The following is a 21929-nucleotide window of genomic DNA, read 5'->3' as shown; positions in this document are numbered from 1 at the left end:
TCTCTTTGCATGCTTTAGAGTTCGACTAATACGAAGAGAATCGATCTCCGCATATACATTATCTACGAATCTTGTAAAACGTGACCTTCATCAGTTCAATTGAACTCTTAAAATTTTACTGAATTTGTCACAGCGCTTTATAAAACCACTTTGTTTACCTTTTACGTAATTTTTATTAAATTATTTACAAGAGATTGACGTTACCCGGCTTTGGACACTAAGGTCACCGGTTTCCAGATGAGGCGCAGATTTGTGCGCTCAGTTAGGTGTTCTTATAATACCATGCTCCAGAGAAACAAAATAACCTTTACTTATAAATAAAAAAATTAATTATAGACATGGGTGCAAGCAGCTTAGCTAGGCGTTCTTCATCGGTTGAGATGCAATATTATAGCGTAGTCGAAAGCTGACATTAAATTCAGTCTAGATGTTCTAGATTAGATTCAGTCTAGAAGTCGTCAATCCGTATGCCACCCGTATTAATAATTCTAGATTATGCAAGCGTAAGCAGATTGGATGCCAAAAAGACTTTTTATCGTACTCTCAAATATTGATCATTCTCGAAATAATGGTAAAACGTTTAAAAATCCGATGAAGATCATCGAGCTTCTCAGAGGAGTACTATAGGATAGTGTACTGCTGCACAGCTAAAATAACAGCCAAAGATGTTGAAGAAAAAACGATTTCGCATATAGAATGAGATGAATAGGCGTAAACTACTGTTCAGAGAAGATTGGAAAAGCGAAGCTTTGAAGAATATTCTTTGTATCATTTCATTGGTATCATCAGGATACCTGTTCGAATTCCACCACACTACATAATCGACTTGGTGTACGTTCATCGAGGTTTAGCATGTAACTTATTTAAAATTTAGAAAGATTTGCCTATAACTAAGTACGATGTCTCCATACGAGCCATTCAGTCTCTAACCCATCTAATCAAGTAGGCGATGTAACAAAGTGTCAATTTTTGACGAAACAATCGTTTGCGTTTCGAAGCACCGCCACGTATTTGATTTTTGCACTCGCCTTACTGGCAGTGGTTTCGGTTTCGTGTCAGCTCGGGCTGCAGCGTTGGCACTATTAGACGTCGTGTGTTCGCAGGTTCGCCGGTGAACGTATTTGATCTCCCCCAACGAGAGTGAGTAGTTAGTCGTTGTTCGTGCTGGGGGCGAACAGAACGATCTTGGCTCTCCAAGAGTAAGGTTGCAACCTACACAGCCACTATGGGATGTGAGTACGGTGTTATATAACCCAAGATGAATTCAACAACAAATGTGCTTTTTAATGTGCAAATGTTTTTGACACATTGCTGGTAAACGGATCGCTGCTTTTTTTTTGAGAATCTCTTTAAGTGAATGGGCTGGTTCAGTCAGGCGTTCGGTGTATTTACATGGATGTCTCTTCATATGTATGTGCGCACAATGAGCTCTACTTCGTCTAACGAAAACGTACTCGTTTGGGTTTATTTAAAAAGTTTAAAGCTCACCGAAAATTCGAATATAGGCTTGATATAGAGTTAGCCAGGCTAATTGGTTTTCAAGCATCTCTGCCAAAATAACTGTACAAGGAGGGTGCGGCAAAGGCCCTGTCAAAATATGCATATACCTTACATTGAGGTTCAAGGACACAAATAAATTAGGTGCATCCTAGGATAATGGTTAGACACAGCGAGCTACGAAAAATCTGGGCTGCCAGTGTTATCAGTGTCTGAAAGCACATGTGAATGACGTGTCAGTCGGTTGGCCGGAGCACAATTCCTTGTCTATCAAATTGGCGGGACCAAGCATTCAAAAAAGCGCGTCCTACGTTCTGTCCAGCCTACACTAGCAACACAGAAATAAACTTGGTTTGCTTTTTAATGATTACTTGTAATTACTACGTGTGACTTTCTTTATTCGAATGCAACACTAAAATTTGTTTTATTGCCCAATCAATCAGTTTTATCGGTTATGGAAAATACGAAAGCCGTTCAAATCACTGGGAGTGATTTGATCACTAGGAACACCTTGATGAGTTAATACTATATTCAGCTACGGTAATTATTGTTAAAGGATATCGATATACCTTTGTATGATTTCTGCGTACGTTTAATATTCAAATATCAACGTATTGCAAATATTCCAACCTATTCGACACCTTCTTGTCCCCCTGCTTAAAATCTGTTTTAATATTGTTCGTAATAACGCTTGATAATGAATTACATGATTCGTATTTCAGTTAAGTTCCTGGAGGTGATTAAGCCGTTTTGTGGCATCTTACCGGAAGTCGCAAAACCCGAGCGTAAAGTTAGTGAATTTTGTAATATTGTAATATTATATGCGTTGAATTCCATATATGTTAATATTTATAAATTGTTTTTCTCCAGCTTTATTGTTTAGAAATGTTACCTACGAAGGCCTACATAACAATAATCAATTTATTTTTTGTTCATGTATGCGCTTTGAACAGATTCAGTTTCGGGAAAAGGTGTTATGGACAGCAATTACTCTATTCATCTTTCTGGTGTGTTGCCAGGTAAGAGCGTCACAAAAAAACTAACGGGATAAGCTAGTTGTATCGTAAAATCGTAATTAAAATGTAGCTATTCGAGGCATTTTTCGAAATGCGATAGTTAGGACCATACAAACTACAAGGTGTCGACTGGACCAACTTTGCGCTATATCAGTTTTAGCAGTGCTAAAGTCAATGGCATTTTTTCAATGCAGATGTGCGGATTTTGCTGCAGCTTGGAGAATTTGCACGAATGTATTAAAAAATATTATATTCTTTTAAACTAAAAATGTTTAATATTATGCCCGCGTAATAATTAATAACCTACTCTGCTGCGGGGTTCATTTCTCACTGCATGGCAAGCAATCTATTTATATTACTAGCAAGTTTCTAATGAGCTGGATTAAAAACTGCACAGAACAGTTACATAAAATGTATGAATGAAAATAAAAAAAAAACATTCGTATAAGTATTCTCAAGATAAATTATTCTCACTACTTTATTCAATTTACCGAGTGTACTGCTAAATCATGCTAGCACGTGTGCCATTACCCAATTTCGTTGCAGAATCTGTGATGCGTAGTCGGCTAATAAAACGAATTAATACATTTATTTCTAACACGGTAACACCCATTTTTGTGAATACACGTTAAAAAATAGAGTCAATTTACTTATTTTAGGAGAAAAAGTAAAATCACAAATAAAACAATTTCATCCTTCCTATGATGTCCTTCATTTGTTATTAAATTGTAAATGACAACAGACTCTGTAACGCCATCAGATGCAACGCGGCGTTATTGTGTTTTTCGAACTTTAAGTGGCTTGCCCTTATTGTCAAGAGAAGGTAATTGAAAGCAAGTTTTTAAAAGCTGAGGTTCGACGTTAAAGCGACAAGCCTTTGAAATCTGCAGATGCGCTGTATTTTTAGTTTCCCACGCCTCTAAAAATCTTTTTCTACGATCTCCGTTATCTTTCTCTTTGCATGAGTCCTCACAGAATCCTAACTTAAGAGGGTCTAATTAGGTGATGTTTTGTGAGAGTCCAGTGTAAATTTAAGTAAAACAATTGTAGACGGTGTTCGGTTAAATACGGCACTCTAATCCTTGCTAGAAATTAGCATAGTTGAATGATTAATCATAATCAATGCATACCTAAATTGACCGCGTTGTCATTAGTATAAACCGTATATATGTATTAAAAAAATAAAGTCCTTATCGATCGAAAAGACTATGAGTTGAGCAATTATTAAAAGACAATACATAGTTTGTGGTTTACATTTGCTCTTTTAGGTACCTCTATTTGGAATCATGTCTTCAGATTCGGCTGATCCCTTTTATTGGATGCGAGTGATTCTTGCTTCGAACAGAGGAACTCTCATGGAACTTGGTATCTCACCTATTGTTACATCGGGTCTTATTATGCAGCTGCTTGCCGGAGCAAAAATTATTGAGGTCGGCGACACACCTAAGGACCGAGCCTTGTTCAACGGCGCTCAAAAGCTTTTCGGAATGGTTATTACGATTGGGCAGGCTATCGTGTACGTTATGACAGGCATGTATGGCGACCCGTACGATATTGGAGCCGGTGTTTGTTTTCTGATCATCGTGCAGCTGTTTGTTGCAGGCCTTATTGTTCTTCTTCTCGACGAGTTGTTGCAGAAGGGTTACGGCCTTGGCTCCGGTATTTCATTATTCATCGCCACAAACATCTGCGAAACAATTGTATGGAAAGCGTTTTCACCATCGACTGTCAATGCCGGACGTGGTACAGAATTTGAGGGTGCCATCATTGCTTTGTTTCACCTTCTAGCTACACGTACAGACAAAATTCGAGCTCTTCGCGAAGCTTTCTACCGGCCCAACCTACCAAACCTAATGAATCTTCTTGCAACTGTCTTAGTTTTCGCCATTGTAATCTATTTCCAAGGCTTCCGTGTGGATCTTCCTATCAAGTCTAATCGTTACCGGGGACAGTACTCGTCTTACCCGATAAAGCTATTTTATACATCGAATATACCCATCATCCTACAGTCTGCGCTGGTTTCCAATCTATATGTTATATCGCAAATGCTCTCTGTGAAGTTTGCCGGCAGCGTCCTAGTGAACCTGCTCGGCGTCTGGTCTGACGCAGGAGCTGGTTACGGCGGGAGATCGTATCCAACTGGCGGGTTATGCTACTACCTCTCGCCTCCGGAGAACCTTGGAGCTATACTTTGTAAGTTCATTCGGCTGAAACAATTTTCTTTTGATTATAAACGTATGTGTGAAAAAAACCGGGCCAGGGAGAGGGATGAGAAACATGTGGGCGATAAGAACTCGTAGCCGCCCAATCCTGTATTTTGCGAAATCTTGTACATACTGTATAAGATTTTTGTAGAAAAATATATAAGATTTTTACTGGTATTGCTCTAGTGCAGCCACATCGCGCGGGTACAGGCATCATTCTTTCATAACCATGATAACTTCCATTATACAGTAGGAAGCAACTCTTTTCTATTGTTTCGCTTCTTTCTTGAATAATCGATCTTTTCGTTCTATCGATATTTGCCTCTTCGCGAATGTCACCTGTCCCGCGAGTCTACGTATTTATTTTTATATTGTCTAGCGCATGGTTTTCATGTGGATGAAATACATGCTCAACTATTTTATAAAATATACGTTTTGATTGTGACCTCAAATTGCTCAAACATGGTACTTTGTTCCATTATAAAGCCAACTTAAATAACTAATATATGACACGTCCATAATCCTTATACCTATCTAGCTCATTATAACTCGCATATACTAACCTTTACTTGCTCCAACTATTACACGGTCCCTGTTACCCATGCAACCAATTTATTCTTTCGCTATTTTTTAATTAAATTAACTATAGTTCTATTAATATTCTTAATTACAGTGTTTTTTTTCCTATTTTTTGAATGATTATGATTATGTGAGAATTTGAGCTTTATCAAATCTGGATTTGAAATATTTTTAGTCCGAGCACCATTTTTATTATATCAAATCTCAAAAAAAAAAAATATTAATATTTTCTCCTAATTGCAGCGGATCCCATCCATGCAATTCTGTACATTGTCTTTATGTTGGGGTCGTGCGCGTTCTTCTCCAAGACATGGATCGATGTTTCTGGCTCATCGGCCAAAGACGTTGCGAAACAGCTCAAAGAGCAACAGATGATCATGAGAGGCCACCGTGAGACGTCAATGGTGCACGAGCTCAACCGATACATTCCCACAGCTGCTGCCTTTGGTGGACTTTGTATTGGTGCCCTGTCAGTGTTAGCAGATTTCCTCGGCGCTATCGGTTCCGGAACCGGAATCCTTCTCGCCGTAACCATAATTTATCAGTACTTCGAAACATTTGTTCGTGAACAAGGTGACATGGGCGGCATGTCAACGTTGCTATTTTAGTAATTTAATTACCAAATTTATAATGACAATATACAAGATGGATATTGAAGACCAGGATACGAAAGCAAAACAGACTTCACAACATCACACAGACAGACACACGTATATAAAAACAACGCAACTATAAGAACAGAGTCTATCGTGATGAAGCCATGCTGCACGTTGTTGGAATTGAGGAACGAGAAGAAAATTACTGTATTATGTTTAAGCTGCTACCCTTATTCGTTTTACTATTATTATTTAGGCCCGTTTCAGTGAATGCAAGAAAGAGTGAAACGAGAAAGAGAGTGAGTGAGAGCATGAAATAACATAGACAGAGAGAACGGTGAAGCGATACGTGAAAACGCAAAGGTAAAGAAAGGAGGAAATTCAACAATAACAACATCAAGAGACCATGTGCTGCATAATTAATTTGTAATTTAATTATGTGAAATTATGTCACTAGGCTCGAAACAAGGTTATCAATAAGCAAGAATATTATAAGTACATTGAATCGGGGTTCAATCGGAGCTATAGAAACGTAGACGCTGTAGTTAAGGCAAGCTACAGTGAGGAAGCCAGACTGGACAACAAGGCTCTAGTTTTTCAATAACAAAAAAGATATGCACGCATAATTTTGTTTCCGTTAGGAATAAAACACAACTCAATTAGATATGCGGGTAATCTAATCAGTTTACACTTAGTTACCCTGTCTGCAAATGTGGACTCCCCTCACGCTGCCCCTCGTGTCTAGAAATCGAATCGAAAATGACGAAAGGGCCTCGGGAGGTACTCGGAGAGATGTCCTACTGATAGCGCTCGAGTGTGTCGTGAGTCTGTAGCACTTGTCCTATTTGAACTGATATGCTGAATGTTTGTCATTCGAGCGGCTTGACCATAAGCGGTCTGCCTATTCGTTCGCTGTGTATAGAGCTACAACTTTTATATGTTAAAAAAATAAACTGTCAAGTACCAAAAAGTGAATCACATTATTCATCGAGAGATGCTTCCTTATGTAATAGACTTAACAGAATGCCATAGGTTGACACAGAAATTGCATTGCTTTTGCAGTGTGCAAATAATCCCTTTTACCTAAATAAAGCGCCAGTAAGCCTCCTATAGTTTTGGCTACAATCTGGGTTAATTCCCAGAATGTTCATCTCTCAAAAACATTGCATTTGCCTGTTCTTACTTGTGCTCGCATGATAAAGGATTTTGATAGAACTTCGAATGTACTTCTAGTAGATAATCATCGTGCAGTAAGCCACACGTTCACATATTTTGTAAAGCCATTCGTATTTTATGATGAAGAGTTTTCAGTAAACAGTGTGCTTTTCGTAATACCGTAATTAACATGTCACTGAGTCCATCAGCGAATCTTTTTAGTACGTTTTAAATGTTTGATTTCGGGAGCTTTGGTGAAAACTATTAAAAGAGTTGTCGTAGTTGAAACCGTAAAATGGCAGAAATTTAGCGATGATTGAGCTGTTTCTTTTTGAGTGTCTTACTCTACTCGGCGGTAAGACGCTTTGATATGACCAGATTCTTAACAATGTTGCTTCGCCTTGTTTAACTCTAACTAATTTTATTAGCTCTCAGGGCCATGAGTCTTGTACTCATCACCGGCAATACCTAACTACACTGCTTGGTTTCAAAATTTAAAAAGCTAGGAATTGAAAATGATTTCAAGAATTGTGAAATGAAATATTTTACTTTTTCTCCTGTAAGTACAAACGGTGACATTTGGTGTCTATGGCAATACATGTATATACATCGCCCCGTCAGTGGAGCTTTATTACTTGATTATACTTTATTGACCTAGCATTGTATTATAAAGGTTATATCACAAAATACATTTGCGACTACCAAACTCGGTATTTTTAAGAGCACAAATCCACCACTGCAAAGACACTACCCCATTTTTATTTATTATTTATGCTAAATATAATTTTTGAGTAGACAATACAGAACAATACTAAATGTGATACAGAAGTGAGAAAGAAATTAGGTGAGATAGTGAATTACTTGTGATGTGAGTAGCTGAAACATTTGATGCTGAAATTATAAGGATTATTAAAAACGAGGATTTGTCTCTCTCTTCAAAATTCAAAATTGCACAAGTTGTATATGTTCATAGAATGATTGGGTGGATCAGAATGAGATTTTCAACGATGCAGTTTCAAATCGAGCCAAACAATACTGTGTCCAATTAACACAGAAAAGTGCTTTACTATTAGGTTGCTAAAAAAGTTGCCGTTGTTGCTTATTGTAAAATGTGTTGTTTAGTAACTTTTTGTTCTATCAGTCTTGTGGCACGCGGCCCAAAGATGCTAAATTGCGTATGGTTTAATCTCGGCGAAGGGCGAATCAAGGCAGTTTATAAAATAAAAGCATACCGAAGGAAAAATTGGAATGCCGTTTTTTGTCATGGAAGTGTTCATCTATGAAGACCGAAGTGGAGCTAAAAAAGATACAAACAAAACAATGATCTCCACAAGCTTGTGGAGAAGATTAGTGGCTTTTTTTTGCTAAAACCATTAGTGCACAAGAAATTTCAAAGTTTCGAAAGACATTTGAGATGTTTCTAAGAACCTAATAGTATATAAAGAAGAGTCCGAATAGTGCAAGTAATGCAACTTATTAAACTGATATGATTTAACTATAGAGGAAATTTAATTTGGAAGTACGATATGTTCCAATAGGTTAAGTTGATCCTAAATCTAGGCCTAAAGTAGGGCCAGTCTATATTTTTTTTGTGCAACGAAGTCCCATTTAAGAGCTCGATCTGAGCTGCATATTTCCAAAGTCACCCGTTGACCTTCAGCAACTTTAGCAGAGCCGAGGCACATACCACTCGCCATGTTATAAAGAGGTGCTCCGTACTTTGCAGAATATCTCCAGTCTTGGGAACCGCCCATTTCGTGGCATTTTTTTAATCTTGGTACCCCCTTCCCACCACCATCAAGGCAGAGGATATTTCCCAACCGTAAATCTCGTTTCTCTGTCTCAAACCAAGATTGACGTTTATTTCGAAAGTCGCATTTTTGAAGGAAGAGAAAGCTTCCACGAGTTAAAACGCTGTCTTCTGATTGGACACAAAGTGAGTCAACACGAATCTGGAAACGTCCAGTCATAACTGGTTGTTTTCGTTTATATAATGCAAGATTTCGAAGTCCAGTACGGTTAGTAGGCGGCTGCAGATCCGGATAAACGTTATGGAGGTACCTGGCATAGAAAGAAAAGTGTGTTAATTTTTTTTACTAGCTTGCATTGGTTTTTCGATCGAGTTTAGATCACCAGGCTAATATCGAGATTTGTGGTAGGTTGCTCAAATCAAAACAACTAACCTATATAAATTAAGATTAGCATGTGTTAATAGTCCTTTTGTAGCATAAGTTTTAAAAAAAAAAGCGTGAAGCCGTTCAGGCGTATGTTATAGGAAATCTATAGAGAACATAACCGTCAAGAATTCCACTATTTAAGGTAGTTTGTGTGCGTTGCACGTGCAACGAGTAACATGATGCTATGAGTCCACACCAAATACCAAGCAACAAACGTAGTGAACCTTTCTTTCAAGGCACGTATCTTATGGACACATTTACGCACACTTCAAATGAATCTAAGAAAAGGATCGGAAAGTTTGTACATATATAACACACAAATTTTTTAATTTATGTCTCGTTGAATTTTTCCCGGACGCATAACTTACATGTAAATCATGCAATATTCCCCTATCGTCCTCTTTCAGCCATAATTGCCTCAATGAGTTTTTCCAAAAGGCCGAACTTTCCTCAAGGATCTTTCATGATATTGAATTTTGAAGTGAATTATTGCCCGAATGCAATGTAAATCTCTGAAAATCAAGCCTTTACTCTGCTACTGGTAAGATAGCTTTTTGAGAGGCACACGCTCATCATAAAAAATAACAAAGAAGTCGTTCTATTTCAACTTATTGATTTCGATAAGTAGCGTAAAGAGTAAACTTTTCTAATAATGTGATGTTCCGTTCACTGGAATCGGATACGGCACTTTAAAAAACGCTATAACAGTGATGCCAAGTATTCGAGTTTATATTAGATGTAAAATAGATATTTTATAATATTGTTTAAAAATCTAATTTGAAATAAAAGGTCCACTATATAAGCTCACAAGCTAGGTTTACTGATTTGATTTGGCTGTGTTGCCCGGAATGATATCTTCAGCAAGAAAATTAGCAGTACTCACAAATATATCTCTTGTCTTGTTCATGGTATCTCTGTGTCTCGCAAATTTAATGATATGCGGGATTTGGTTACCCTCAGAATTTTTTGTTGATCACTTTTCATTATATCACCACTTGAAAGTACATAATTTAATGTCAATGATTTTGTGCTATTCCATAACTTACATATAGAAACTTAAGTATGTCATGTGTATAACATTATTCACTGTATTGGACTTTGAGAGATTGCTACCTTTTTATAAGCCTTTGCAAGTCCATAAAGAAACTATGTTTTCACTATATGTAGCAATTTACATTACTTGTGATGAAATCACAACAGAAGTTCGCGGTAGTTAACACTGGCAATGTTGTAGAAATATACTTTTAGAAAAGTTACATCTCGGTATTATACCTTATAGGTTTAGGTCTAGGCATAGACATTGTTTGCGTTGGAAGCCTATTAAATGTCTAATGGGGATGTCAGACGCAAAAATCGAGACATAGAAAGGTACTATATGAGCATTTCTAAGGATAGTTTGAACTGTTCAAAACAGTTCATTTCCCGGGAATAACTCATTGAAGCTATTCTCGTTGTATGGGTGAGTATAGATGAAAATATCGTCAAACCCTTAAGCGTCTCCAAGTATCCTAAAAATCCTAGTTCAGGTATCTTCAATAAAATTTTAATTACTTACTTTAGGTGGCTAAAAAAAGCGTCGATAAGTGCAGTATAGACTGCCTTTCTCCCTATCCGAAAATAAAATACCCCATTTACGAAAATTTTCATTCTCATTTTTCGTTTTTTTTCGACACAGCCCTCCAGCCATAGGATTTGACAAGCTACAAATTTGAACAAGCTAACGAATACCTTTGACTAGTGTTTTATAGAAGTGTAAACGAGCTGTCTGTCCAGCATCGCTTCTTTTTTTTTCTACTCTCAGGCTAGCTATATTAAGGCAAAAAATTGACGTGGACTTATGATAATAGTCAAACAATGTTCGCTATTATTTATTTGTTTTACTATACACTTCCACAACCTTTTTTAGTTATGTTATAATGATTTTTTCAAGAACAAGCACGCGCCTCTTTTTAAATAGTGGTAGTACTAATGGACACAAATATGTTCCAGTTTAATGGTTTCCTTTTGCTGCCAGTAGTGTCAAACTTTCAAAACAAATGCACACTCACCAATCGAAGGACTTACACCGAAGTTTCTTCCGCAGTTCGATTCTTGCCGATATGTCCCCATAGTCCTTATCCTTAAGGTCTGGTCTTACTTGGTAATAATACTTCTTGTACTCATCCATCCATACGTTGGCCACCCGAAGAGAGTTCTTTGCTAGAGTATCCTCTCCGTTAGGAGCGTTATACGGCCGCCTTTTTCGAAATACATGCCCCACTCTTGAACAGGGTATTATCTTCAAGTTACCTCCGCACATCCAGATTCTAAACGAAAGCTCGAGATTTTCGCCGCCCCAAATGTCCATACCCCAGTCATATTCGCCCAATCGACGAAACTCGTTTCGATGAATAGCAAATAAACCGCCCGCCATCGTTGGTGAAGGTAACGGCGCGATCCGGTCGCGATCGGTTTTAAAGTAGCCTTTTGGTAAATTATCCCATCTAAAGTGCATACCCCAATTAAAACCTCCCTTAACGAGTGGCGAGGGAGTGTACTCGAATGTATCGGCATTGATGATATCAATTACCGGACAGGTAACTGTTAATGGATTGGACTGAATGGGAGCTAAAAGGGGCTGCAGCCAGCGCTCGTTCACTTCAACGTGACTATCAAGAAAAACGAGTACTTCTCCTGTAGAATTATGAGCACCTACCATACGGGCTCGTATCAGACCTTCACGCTCTCGAGTGCGAATCAGTCGAACCTGCAAGACAAAAAGGTAGGCGAGGCATCAACTTATTGCGTGAGCCACATTATGAAATATAAAACTAATCTTGGTCATGACATCATGTAGTTTTCGAAAATCTTTTCACCCCCGTTGGAGTTTAAAATAAATTATTGTAGTCAAATATATATATATATAACAAAAAAAATATGCAACACATTTATGACAGGGTCACTTTAATACTACTTCCACAGTATATGTTTATAATACCCTTTTATAATGGCATAGTGTTAGTTTGAAATGCAGTAGCTACAACGGTGGTCACACCTGTGGGTATCCAAATAGATTAGAAGAGACAGCCTTGACGAAGGAATAACTGGCGTGTTGCCACCTGGTGCCAGCGTTTTGAAATGGACAAGGTCTAACCTGGATGCCAACCAACGCGGGACGAACGAAGCACAAATTCTCCTACAGCCGTAAGGTGGCGAGTATCGATATGTGGTAGGGATTCAATGAGAGGCTTGCGGACTGCTTGTCGGAGTTCAAGCATGCTAGTACCAGGAAAGAAACATCTTCGCTAACTTTGTAGAGGCAAAGCGAGCGTTGCTTGATGAAGTGGCGATAAAGCTCTATCTTAAAGTGCTTTTAGCAAAAAAATGCTGGATTATGAAATCTATCCCTTTCTGTAATTTTGTCACAACTGCTCAAATCAGCTCGTATGCATGTTGATATGTGTAGTCCGGGATTACTTGCCAAGACCTTACAAGTTGGATTGCATTCGAACTAGCAGCTGCTTTCGAACATTATTTTGTTAAGAGCAAATGTTGTTATGGCCAGAACACGGTAACAGAGCATTCAAATGGGGGTAATGTAGCACTGAAATCGGAGCAATTGACGGAATATTGACTAAACATTGCAATCGTGTAGCTGAATAACTAGAACGAGCTAATAGAATAATTAAAGCGATGCAGTGGGCTAGTTGCAACAGAGGGAAGAAATTACTGAGACGAGAATGACGATAGGGCAATAGAAGTTGAGGTGCATTATCTTTAAACTCGGGTTCAAGCCCACCATTCTCAAGTCTGCTATAAGTTGCTAAGAAAATGTGGGAAGTGAATGTTAGGTACAATACATTGCGACTTTGTTATGAGAAACATTTGTGAAGAAAAAGATCCAAACTTGTGTATTCATAACCGCTAACCGTGGCCGTAGGTGGGGTTTTTCATAAAATAGATGATTTTCCATTTCTACGTTTCGATTAAAATGTGGAAGTGAGAAATCTAAAGTTGTGATTTTCGGCAAGGACTCTTTCTGCGGCTACATGTGTTCTCGTTTTTCATTATACCTTTTCATATGTTTAATTTAATTAAAATCAATATACATTGAAAACTATACACAAAATCGGGACATGATCGTACGACATTGTTCCTCTTCATCTAGTTCTTAGCTGGTTTTTGTTCACACTCCGATATATACCTTTTCATGCCTTTGGATGAATCTAGCAAGAGGCTCTAGTTCATCGATGTCCGAAAGATCGTCAACAAGTATCACTTCATGAAGGAGAGATGGCGGAGACCGATCCAAAACCGAATTCACTGTTCGTATGAGAGTGGACCATGCTTCATTGAAGAAACAGATAATCACTGTTGCTCGAGGAAGATTACGAGGATACCTGAAAGTTGTACCGTACTTTAACTAAAGGACAAGCAACATCCATTCATAAAAATAAAAAACAATAGCAATTTTCGGAAAATAAAAAAATAAATTACTTTAGTAATCAATGTAGATCTAGGTTCTGTTATATAATTAAACGTAAATATCCGTCTCTACATTTCTGTTTATGATACTTCTATCATCTACACCAGTACGAAGCAAGATAAGGCTAAGAAGCAATTCCATAGACATCACTGGCTCCCACGTCTAAAACCACATACATACAGTGAATGCAGCGTAAAGTTTACAAGTAAATCTGTTATAGTATACTGTATATCTACTTTGTTGAACTCTGTAATTACTAATTACCATATATCTGTAGCGCGCCAAGTGTGCGAAAACGAACCAATTATTATTTTCTATAATGACCTTGATGATTCTTAAACGATAATGCACGAGTAATATTGAGAACGCTCAGATTGTCTTATTCCCTAATCTTTTGCCTCTTCGATTTTTTTTTTTGCTCCGTTGCTCCCCTATAGATATTTTGACATTCAAGGCGAGCATTGAACCTTAGACCCAAACATTTTCTGAACAGGATTAGCCCTGAACAGTCAACCGGGCAGTGGCTGATACTAGTTATAGTTGGAAAACTATATTGTCGGGCCTAGTAACTTTTATTTTTTCCAGATTCAGCACTGGTAGCAAAAATTTCGCAGTAAGGCTATTAAAGTTTTCAAGCAATTTTTTTACGTTTGAAAAACAATTGGCAGAAATGTTAAGCTGAAGTTAACGCATTGTGCTACTTTAAGTTTCCTGAGTACACATTTTATATAAATTGATTAATAATATATATTGTGAGAGCCTTTGAGACAAAGTGGAGTGCAACAAATATGATGCGTTAGCCCAAAACAAAATTTGTCGACCTTTTGATTCTTCCGTTTTTCTTGAAGAAAACTGCAAGTAATTCACTCATCGATTAGGATTGACCAACTGGATTACTATTTTTATATACAAAATAGACATACAAAGTAATAGCGATCTTACACAGTGATTATGCAGAACATCTAAAGACGATTCCCTTATATGCTGACACTATATATGACCCGCAAAGAACACTCTCGTGTATAACTTTCTACTAACCCAACGGCTCGTAATTTTAATTATAAAATTTAATTTAAGTCATACAAAAGTTTTTTTCTGACTTATACTGTTAGAATCTTCGAAAAGTCGAAATAAATTTAGTAGCCAGTAATCAAGTAAGTTTTCAAAGTAATGCATGCCAAATTGAGCCTTTGAATTGCAGTTATCTAATTTCGACCCCATATTTTTATATATGTTTGAAAATATTTTTAAATCATACTACGTTCGTAAGATCTATTATAAGTCAAGCTGATTCAGGTGCTGCTTTGCGGCGTACTGGCTACTATGACTGATGAAATCCCAAAGTGGAAATAGCATTAGTAATAAGTAGTAAAAATAATAATGTAAGTAGTAACCACTCGGTCCCAAGTCCTAATTTTGGCAGGCGCAGGTCTCGCCAGCAAGGAAATCAAACATTTTGTTGGCCACAGAAAAAACGGTCGTGATCAGAATTAGCCGGGTTTATAACAACAGATGGTCTTTACAGAGTCAGTCTTAGTTCTAGTAAAGGCGCTCTCGTAACACTTCTGTCTGAGCAAAGAGCGGAACTATACTGTGACGACAATTTGGATATTACAACGGCGCGGACAGCTATCTTTAAAAAGTGGCAAACGCAATGGTGGCAAGAGAAACACGCAGGAATGCGGTAGGCATATGAACTAAATCTCTCATTTCAGATCTCGAGCCGTGGTATGACAAATCAGGCGGGAGGCAGATGTATCATGTCACGCAGGCATTGACGAGACATGGCCAGTTTCAGACCTACGTAATTAGAATTAGTATGTCGCAAATAGGCATATGTGTCGTATGTAACTCGGGTAAATCCGATAATGTCGAGTACAGAATCTCCACGTGTTTCTGCTTTTTTTGATTAAACTCTACATGAAATAGTCTTCGTGGACGAAGGACCAGGCGGTTAAATATATTATAAGCTATACTCTAGCATATCAGAGGGAGTGGAGAGACGCGTCGGGGAACTCTCAATATGATGAAAAATGTCCTTAGGAGACCTTCAGTATAGCGAACGAAGGGAGGAGTTGGGACAAAAAGAATGTCCAGACTGGCCTGAAGGTGGTAGATTTAGAGACAATAGGAGAATAGAAAAGGTTAGCCTTCCTTCCAGATCTATCAACGTTTTTAATACAAAGAGCAGCGGTTAATTTTACAAGTAACTGAACGGATAATAATGGTTTAGTGCATATTCTCCTCGAAAATTTTCTTCTTCCCGCTTATAGAAAATTCTTTTCTTCTCCCAGTGGATTCCCTCCTTTTCCACTTACGAATTTCCTCCGTCAGATCAACAGCGAGGAATGAGTTTCACACATAGGCCTTTATTATTTAGACCGTATACGGAAACGGCTTCAGGAATCCCAGATAGAATATAAACGCGTTCGTTTATACTTTCTTAAACTGCAACTTTTCCTATAGAATGGCAACGGAATATCATCTGAAGTAAAACTACGCATTCTTAAAGAGGGTTTTTTAATGGAAAAGATATCTGTTTTTGGTATTGCCAGTGGAGGGCGAACATGTTTCTGTGGTGGATTGTTTCGCTGCCAAACAGAACGTCCCAATTTTTTTCTTAAAAAAGTATCGACGTTTTATAACAATTAATACTGTGGATGTGTGGGGTTCCGATGGACTCCGATACGGAATATTAGGTGCTCGTTTGTATGCTAAATAACAGACTTCAAATCTTTAATTGAAAGCTTCGATTTCTCAGCACTCGTAGTTCAATAGTCGTTCTTCGAAATTTTAATTTGTCATGAGTTTTTCGTTTTGACTTATTTTCCATTATCCTCTTTAAGTCCTTCATGTCCAATTCCATTTTACTTCGTTCTTTTTATATTTAGTGCTACACTTGGAGGGAATTTCTTTGTTCAGTGAATTTAAATATATATATATATATATATATATATATATATATATACTTGAGCATGTAAAAGAAACTTGACTGCTGCGCTTCGGCCTTTTCCGTTATCACTGGTAGTGCTTATGCTCTTGTGCCAAATATATGTGGGGACAGAAAGCCCAATGCACCGTTGGCCAGGTAAGACAGGAAATGGGATTAACGATAGGTTATTCATTTTATAGTGGAGCAACTAAACCCAGGAACAGTTCAACGGTAAAACCCTGGTTTGCATCCGTAATATTATATAAAGGTATATATGACGTATTTAAAGCTACATTGGTAGGATTGTTTTTATGTGTAGATGGACCAGTTATTGTTTCCACAAATTTGGACAGATGATTCCCGGCACACCAACTCTTTAAAAGCGTTCTCAAATGATTCGGCAGTACCGAATCCGATCAGTCCATACCTGATATATTAAAATTATCTAAAAAGTATAGCAGACTTCGTTACCTGACCGAAACACTCCATAACAACGCATCGTGAGCTGCATTACTAGGACAGTTGCATTCAAGTCTAACTAATTCCCCCTTGTATTATACATCGGGTGACAAAGCTTGCATTTTATGAGGAATTTCAAGTTCACAACGTCTCAAATTATAATTAATAAGGGTGAAATATAGAATGGAAAAAAGTAGAGGGAAAGAGTGTGAAAACAAAAGGGGGAACTGGAGAAAACCCATTTGTTGTACAAAAATGGAGGTCTATATAGGTGCGTTTATGTGGAACTAAATGGAGCCCCATCTCCTTGTCGTCGTGTCTTGCAAAAACCTGTATAAACTTGTTGTTCTACTATTTGATGGAGCTCACACCTTCTGAATATTCCTATCAATGTCGTGAAGGCCTTTACATTCAATGGAATGGGTTATGAGCCGTGAACCATACATCGAACTTAACTTTAAATTTTTCACCAGAGAGTATATATTATCTTCTGAATTCGGAACAGGGATGGAATACGTTGACAGGTAAAGATTGTTTTGACGGATGAAGCTAGCGAAGTCGCTAAGTATATTTTCTATGACGTTTTACAATTTATCAGTAATGCCATTTCTCTGCATGCTACATTTTGCGTCGTCATTTAGCCTGGCTTCGATAAGAAGTAGTTTATACAGTTCGGTTGGTTGATAGAACTGCTACCAGGTGTATGGTACCTCCCTCCCTCAAGCCTGTTTCATTCGAGCCAACATCGTTGTCCACTATATTTGATACGTACTAGGGAAAACGGTCTATAGTATTGCACAATACCGAATTCATCAACTCTTTAGCCACAGTATCCGTTGTCAGAAATACCACTCCTGCTTTGGCGACACCTCAACTCTGCTTTCTAAAAGAGATTCCAACGTAGGAGTGACTAACCCCGTTGGCGAATAGGTGCACCTACGGATCTAAACGAACACAACAGATAAAAAGAAGTTTGTCTACTAACGGAAGAATCTACTAAACAAGTTGATAACTTCTATATCTACGTTTATAGCTTTCCATTTTTTAATATTTTTAGGTTATGTTTCCTTAGTATCGATTGTGGTCAATAGACCCTAAGGTAGTTTTCGATAATATAAGGTGTCTGATCTAGTTGAGTGAGTTAAATGACAGACTACATTCTGACGTTTTAAAGAATGCTGGTAGTAAATCGAAAAAGCTGTTTTAAAGAGTCGAGTGATTTATAACAATTTTCTAACGTATTGAAAGTTTTAGTAGTTTTCAAGAAGATTAAAGATACTACTTATTTCACTATTTAAATTCACTGTCTATGTTTAAATTCTTTGAACGAGCACACATGTAAGTGACATATTAATTATCTCGTCAGGAGACAGTGTGGCCACTTATTGATAATGCAGAAGATCACCGAAGTGTTTAAACTGGGATAAAAAGTTGTCGTGTCGATCTTACTATCCGCCTCCTACCCATGTATTCTCTCAACATTGGATAATGCGTTGGCAAACCTCGTTCACATTTTAGTCGTAACTGGGAGACTTCTTTGCACAGATTTGAATCGCATCCATGCATATAAGCATAAACAGTCCATCTTCAAGCATTTTTCGTTGTAAGCAATTTTTCGTATATCGATTTAGTTAAAATTTCAATCTATTTTAACTCAGACAAGTAGGTAAAAGTACAGCGAAATCGTGAAAATGGATAAGCTTTCATGGATAAACAAATGAACGAACTAAAGTAGCATGTGATGCCCTGGTAATCCCTAAAAGCCAAGTCCCGTCTTAGGTAACGATCCAAAATGATTACTCCACAACAGTATTACGATATCGATCATCAATATCGAAGTAATGACGAGTTGGTGTTTGTTCTTAACGACGACATATCGTCATTACCCGAATAATCACTTTCTGACGTTGTTTCCCACTAACAGTAATCAGGCTCCAGAATTTTTTTTCACATGATGACCAACATTGTATGATGAGTATGCATTCGTTAATTCTTGGCCTTACCTTTCCAATTTACAGAGTGAATGTCTCGTATCAGGTAGCCTTCGCCTCACACCAATGCGTTCGGAGACTAAGGTGTTAAACGCGTGTCTTTGATAACCTTGTTGTTTGGCACGTTGTTCTCGAGAGTTACGAATAAGGCCAAGTTTCAAAATCTCGCCTGTCTTCTCCGCAAATTCACTCTGAAACAAATGTGAGTTCACTTGAGTAATCTTGCTGCTATACAGACATTCATCACAGTCAGAAGACGTCAAGATATAATAGGTAATTCGTCATAAAATATTCGGTTCAGAGATTTCAATAAAAAATTGTTTTGAAGTATTTATTTGGATTGCTTCTGCGGTAAGCCGATCAATTGTGAGGTAAATACCTAGAACAATTCATATCAACAAGGGTCATATTTAAATTGTCTATGATAAACTGCTAACTTCAGTATGAAGAATTCGGAAGAAAACTGTAGCTCTACTTCTTGAATCGTTTGGAGTCAAGTTTGCATGTTTAAATCGCAAGGTATTCTAGACTAACGAAATTAAAAGTTAAATTGATATAAAACTATCAACGGACGGAATCTTAGTTGAGCAGATTTTTGTGTATATACAATAGGATCATGAATTTCAATATGTTACGCTTTATGTTCAGATTAAATTATTAGCTAAATAGAACTTTAAAAAGGAATATATGTTAAGCAATTAAGCGATAAGCATAATAAAGGGATCCGGACTAAAGTACCTTATTTCTGCGTCTTGCACTAGACTTATTGCATCAACTTCAGGCATTGGTTTGGCGGGTATGCCTTAAACGCCTTTAAGGAAAATATAGTTATTTATTTATTAGTATTTGAAGTATAATAAACTAATTGGAACGAATTAAATATTTTGCAGAGACAGATCACAGATGAGTGAAATACTTAATGGTTCGTAATTGTATGTCAACCAGCTATTTGTCTTCCTTTCCCTCTCCTCTTTTAAAAGTCACAATACAAACAATTGTTCTAATCTTAGATTTTGTCATGTATTGTTACATAGATCACATATGTAAACCAAATGACTGTAAAACTACCAGCTTGCATAAACAAATAATTGATTCAATTAACGCTTAGTTTAATATTTTTTAATAAGTTAGCCAAAGCTGAAATATATCGTAGTTTAAATGTATGTAGGACATATATTAAACAGAAAAAATAAAAAAAGGTTAATGGTTAATATATATATGTATTCGATTATTTATCCTTTGCACAACAAGAAGTTTTAACATCAGTAGTTATTGATATCATATTGAGTTAAAGAGTGTTCAAATAAACTGCAAAAATAAATCGACTGTTTTTAAGCGAATATAAAATGTAAGGTTCAGTAACTTCTCCATAAATAGTGATAATTCTATAATCAATATGATTGTTGCGGTTATACTATTTTCTTTCTGTTCAAAAGAAGTTTGCTTAGCGACTTTCCGATAACACAAATTAATAGAAACGATTATTGTACCTTGTCTTCGTGCGTGTATGCTTTCACCGATGTATAACGCATCTTTAGATGTGTCTTCTGTCCACCAAAGTAACTGAGGTAGTAGAAAATGAATAAAAGACTCCATAACACTAGACCTAAAACCCCGCATAACACCTTCGACCGCATGACGGCACCTTCTAACGGAGGTGCGGTGATTGTCATTGCTTTTAACGCAGTCAACACATTGAGGGGCGTACCAGCAGTCATCCAGCACACAAATCGCACAGCGTCCGTAGATTATTCAACACAAGGTTCTTAGTTCCTTTGTAAAATATGGTGATGGATGAATGATGAAGGAATTCCATGCCTGGTACCGCATTTTTATTCAACAAAAACAAAGTAATACTACTTAAGAGGGACGGGGGGGTATACAAAATGGTTTCCCAGAATTTTAATGATGGACTAATACAACATTTCGGCATTTTGTCTTGAAGTATAAGTGCGCATTCATTTATCGCGTATTTTGCGATTACTCTCTGCCATTTCGATTTTTCTGCATTTTTATTCCATTACAGTGCGCTACAGAGAGTCCTGTGTAACTTCATATCTATTCAATTCGCTAACGTGATGCGGTAAACAATTCCATCTCGGAGAACACAAGAGCGACACAGAAGAATGTACACATTTGCTTGGTCAAATATAATTGATTCATTAATCCTGTCGTCACAACTAGGACATAGTGTGATGTACAATAGCTCAGAATTACGTACAGACTGCACCTGCATAAAAAGGGGTAACCGACAGATCAGCTATGCACACTCCTCCTTTTCAGTGGGCACCTCGTGTTGGCGCCATCTTGGATCAAAAGTCGGGAAGAGTGTGTGCAAGTAGGCGGTCAATAAACTGACTTTTGATTAACTGTATTTGTACTTGATTTGATTTTATCATAACATCACGGAGGGGAACGCGGTAGAATGACGTGCCTGATGTCTAAGAAATATACGGTGTCTAAGTAATGCTGACAGGCTCAGGTATGTTAGCATACCAGGAACAACTATTAAAAATGAAGTTTGTTTCTGAAGACAAGATTTATCTTATGAGCATGCATATAGTAAAGGTACTTTATAATATTACAGTGTAACTACTGATAAATTGGCGATATAAACTGCGATAACGCTAGCCTAACCAGTGCGTTCAATTGGAAAATCCTTCAATTAGGAAATAATATGTGTTTTCATTGAAATGTCGTCTACCTGATAGTCTAGCGACAATTTTTTAACTCAGACGGCGTGAAAAATCGGTATAAAAATATTTTTCCGATTTTTTTGGCATACTCTGGGCACCAATATGCAAACTAATAGTATATAGCCATTTGTTTTAAATTTAGGTTCGAAATTTTACGCCCAT

General features: G+C 37.4%; 2 protein-coding genes and 1 long non-coding RNA gene across 3 annotated transcripts; 2 read left to right on the top strand and 1 right to left on the bottom strand.

The window, feature by feature from the left end:
• Positions 1 to 1058: 1058 nt before the first annotated feature.
• On the top strand, positions 1059 to 6875 carry Sec61alpha (SEC61 translocon subunit alpha). The gene is made up of 5 exons (XM_022855298.2): positions 1059 to 1232; positions 2220 to 2287; positions 2451 to 2516; positions 3782 to 4706; positions 5540 to 6875. Exons 1-5 carry the CDS (start codon positions 1226 to 1228, stop codon positions 5902 to 5904), a joined length of 1431 nt encoding a protein of 476 aa, XP_022711033.1. The 5' UTR covers positions 1059 to 1225; the 3' UTR covers positions 5905 to 6875.
• Positions 6876 to 7784: 909 nt separating this feature from the next.
• LOC111273581 (polypeptide N-acetylgalactosaminyltransferase 11) lies at positions 7785 to 21397 on the bottom strand. Its single transcript, XM_022855297.2, has 5 exons — positions 20562 to 21397; positions 19084 to 19262; positions 13408 to 13603; positions 11273 to 11970; positions 7785 to 9108 (listed from the first exon to the last, which is right to left on the bottom strand). Exons 1-5 carry the CDS (start codon positions 20787 to 20789, stop codon positions 8610 to 8612), a joined length of 1800 nt encoding a protein of 599 aa, XP_022711032.1. The 5' UTR covers positions 20790 to 21397; the 3' UTR covers positions 7785 to 8609.
• LOC111273583 (uncharacterized) lies at positions 11900 to 13518 on the top strand. Its single transcript, XR_002687941.1, has 3 exons — positions 11900 to 11985; positions 12277 to 12432; positions 13434 to 13518. It is a non-coding gene; the product is annotated as an uncharacterized LOC111273583 (long non-coding RNA).
• Positions 21398 to 21929: the final 532 nt, after the last annotated feature.

Source organism: Varroa jacobsoni, unplaced genomic scaffold (assembly GCF_002532875.2).
Source record: "Varroa jacobsoni isolate VJ856 unplaced genomic scaffold, vjacob_1.0 scaffold_201, whole genome shotgun sequence".
Classification (NCBI taxonomy): Eukaryota; Metazoa; Arthropoda; class Arachnida; order Mesostigmata; family Varroidae; genus Varroa; species Varroa jacobsoni.
This window is presented reverse-complemented; position numbering and strand designations above follow the sequence as displayed.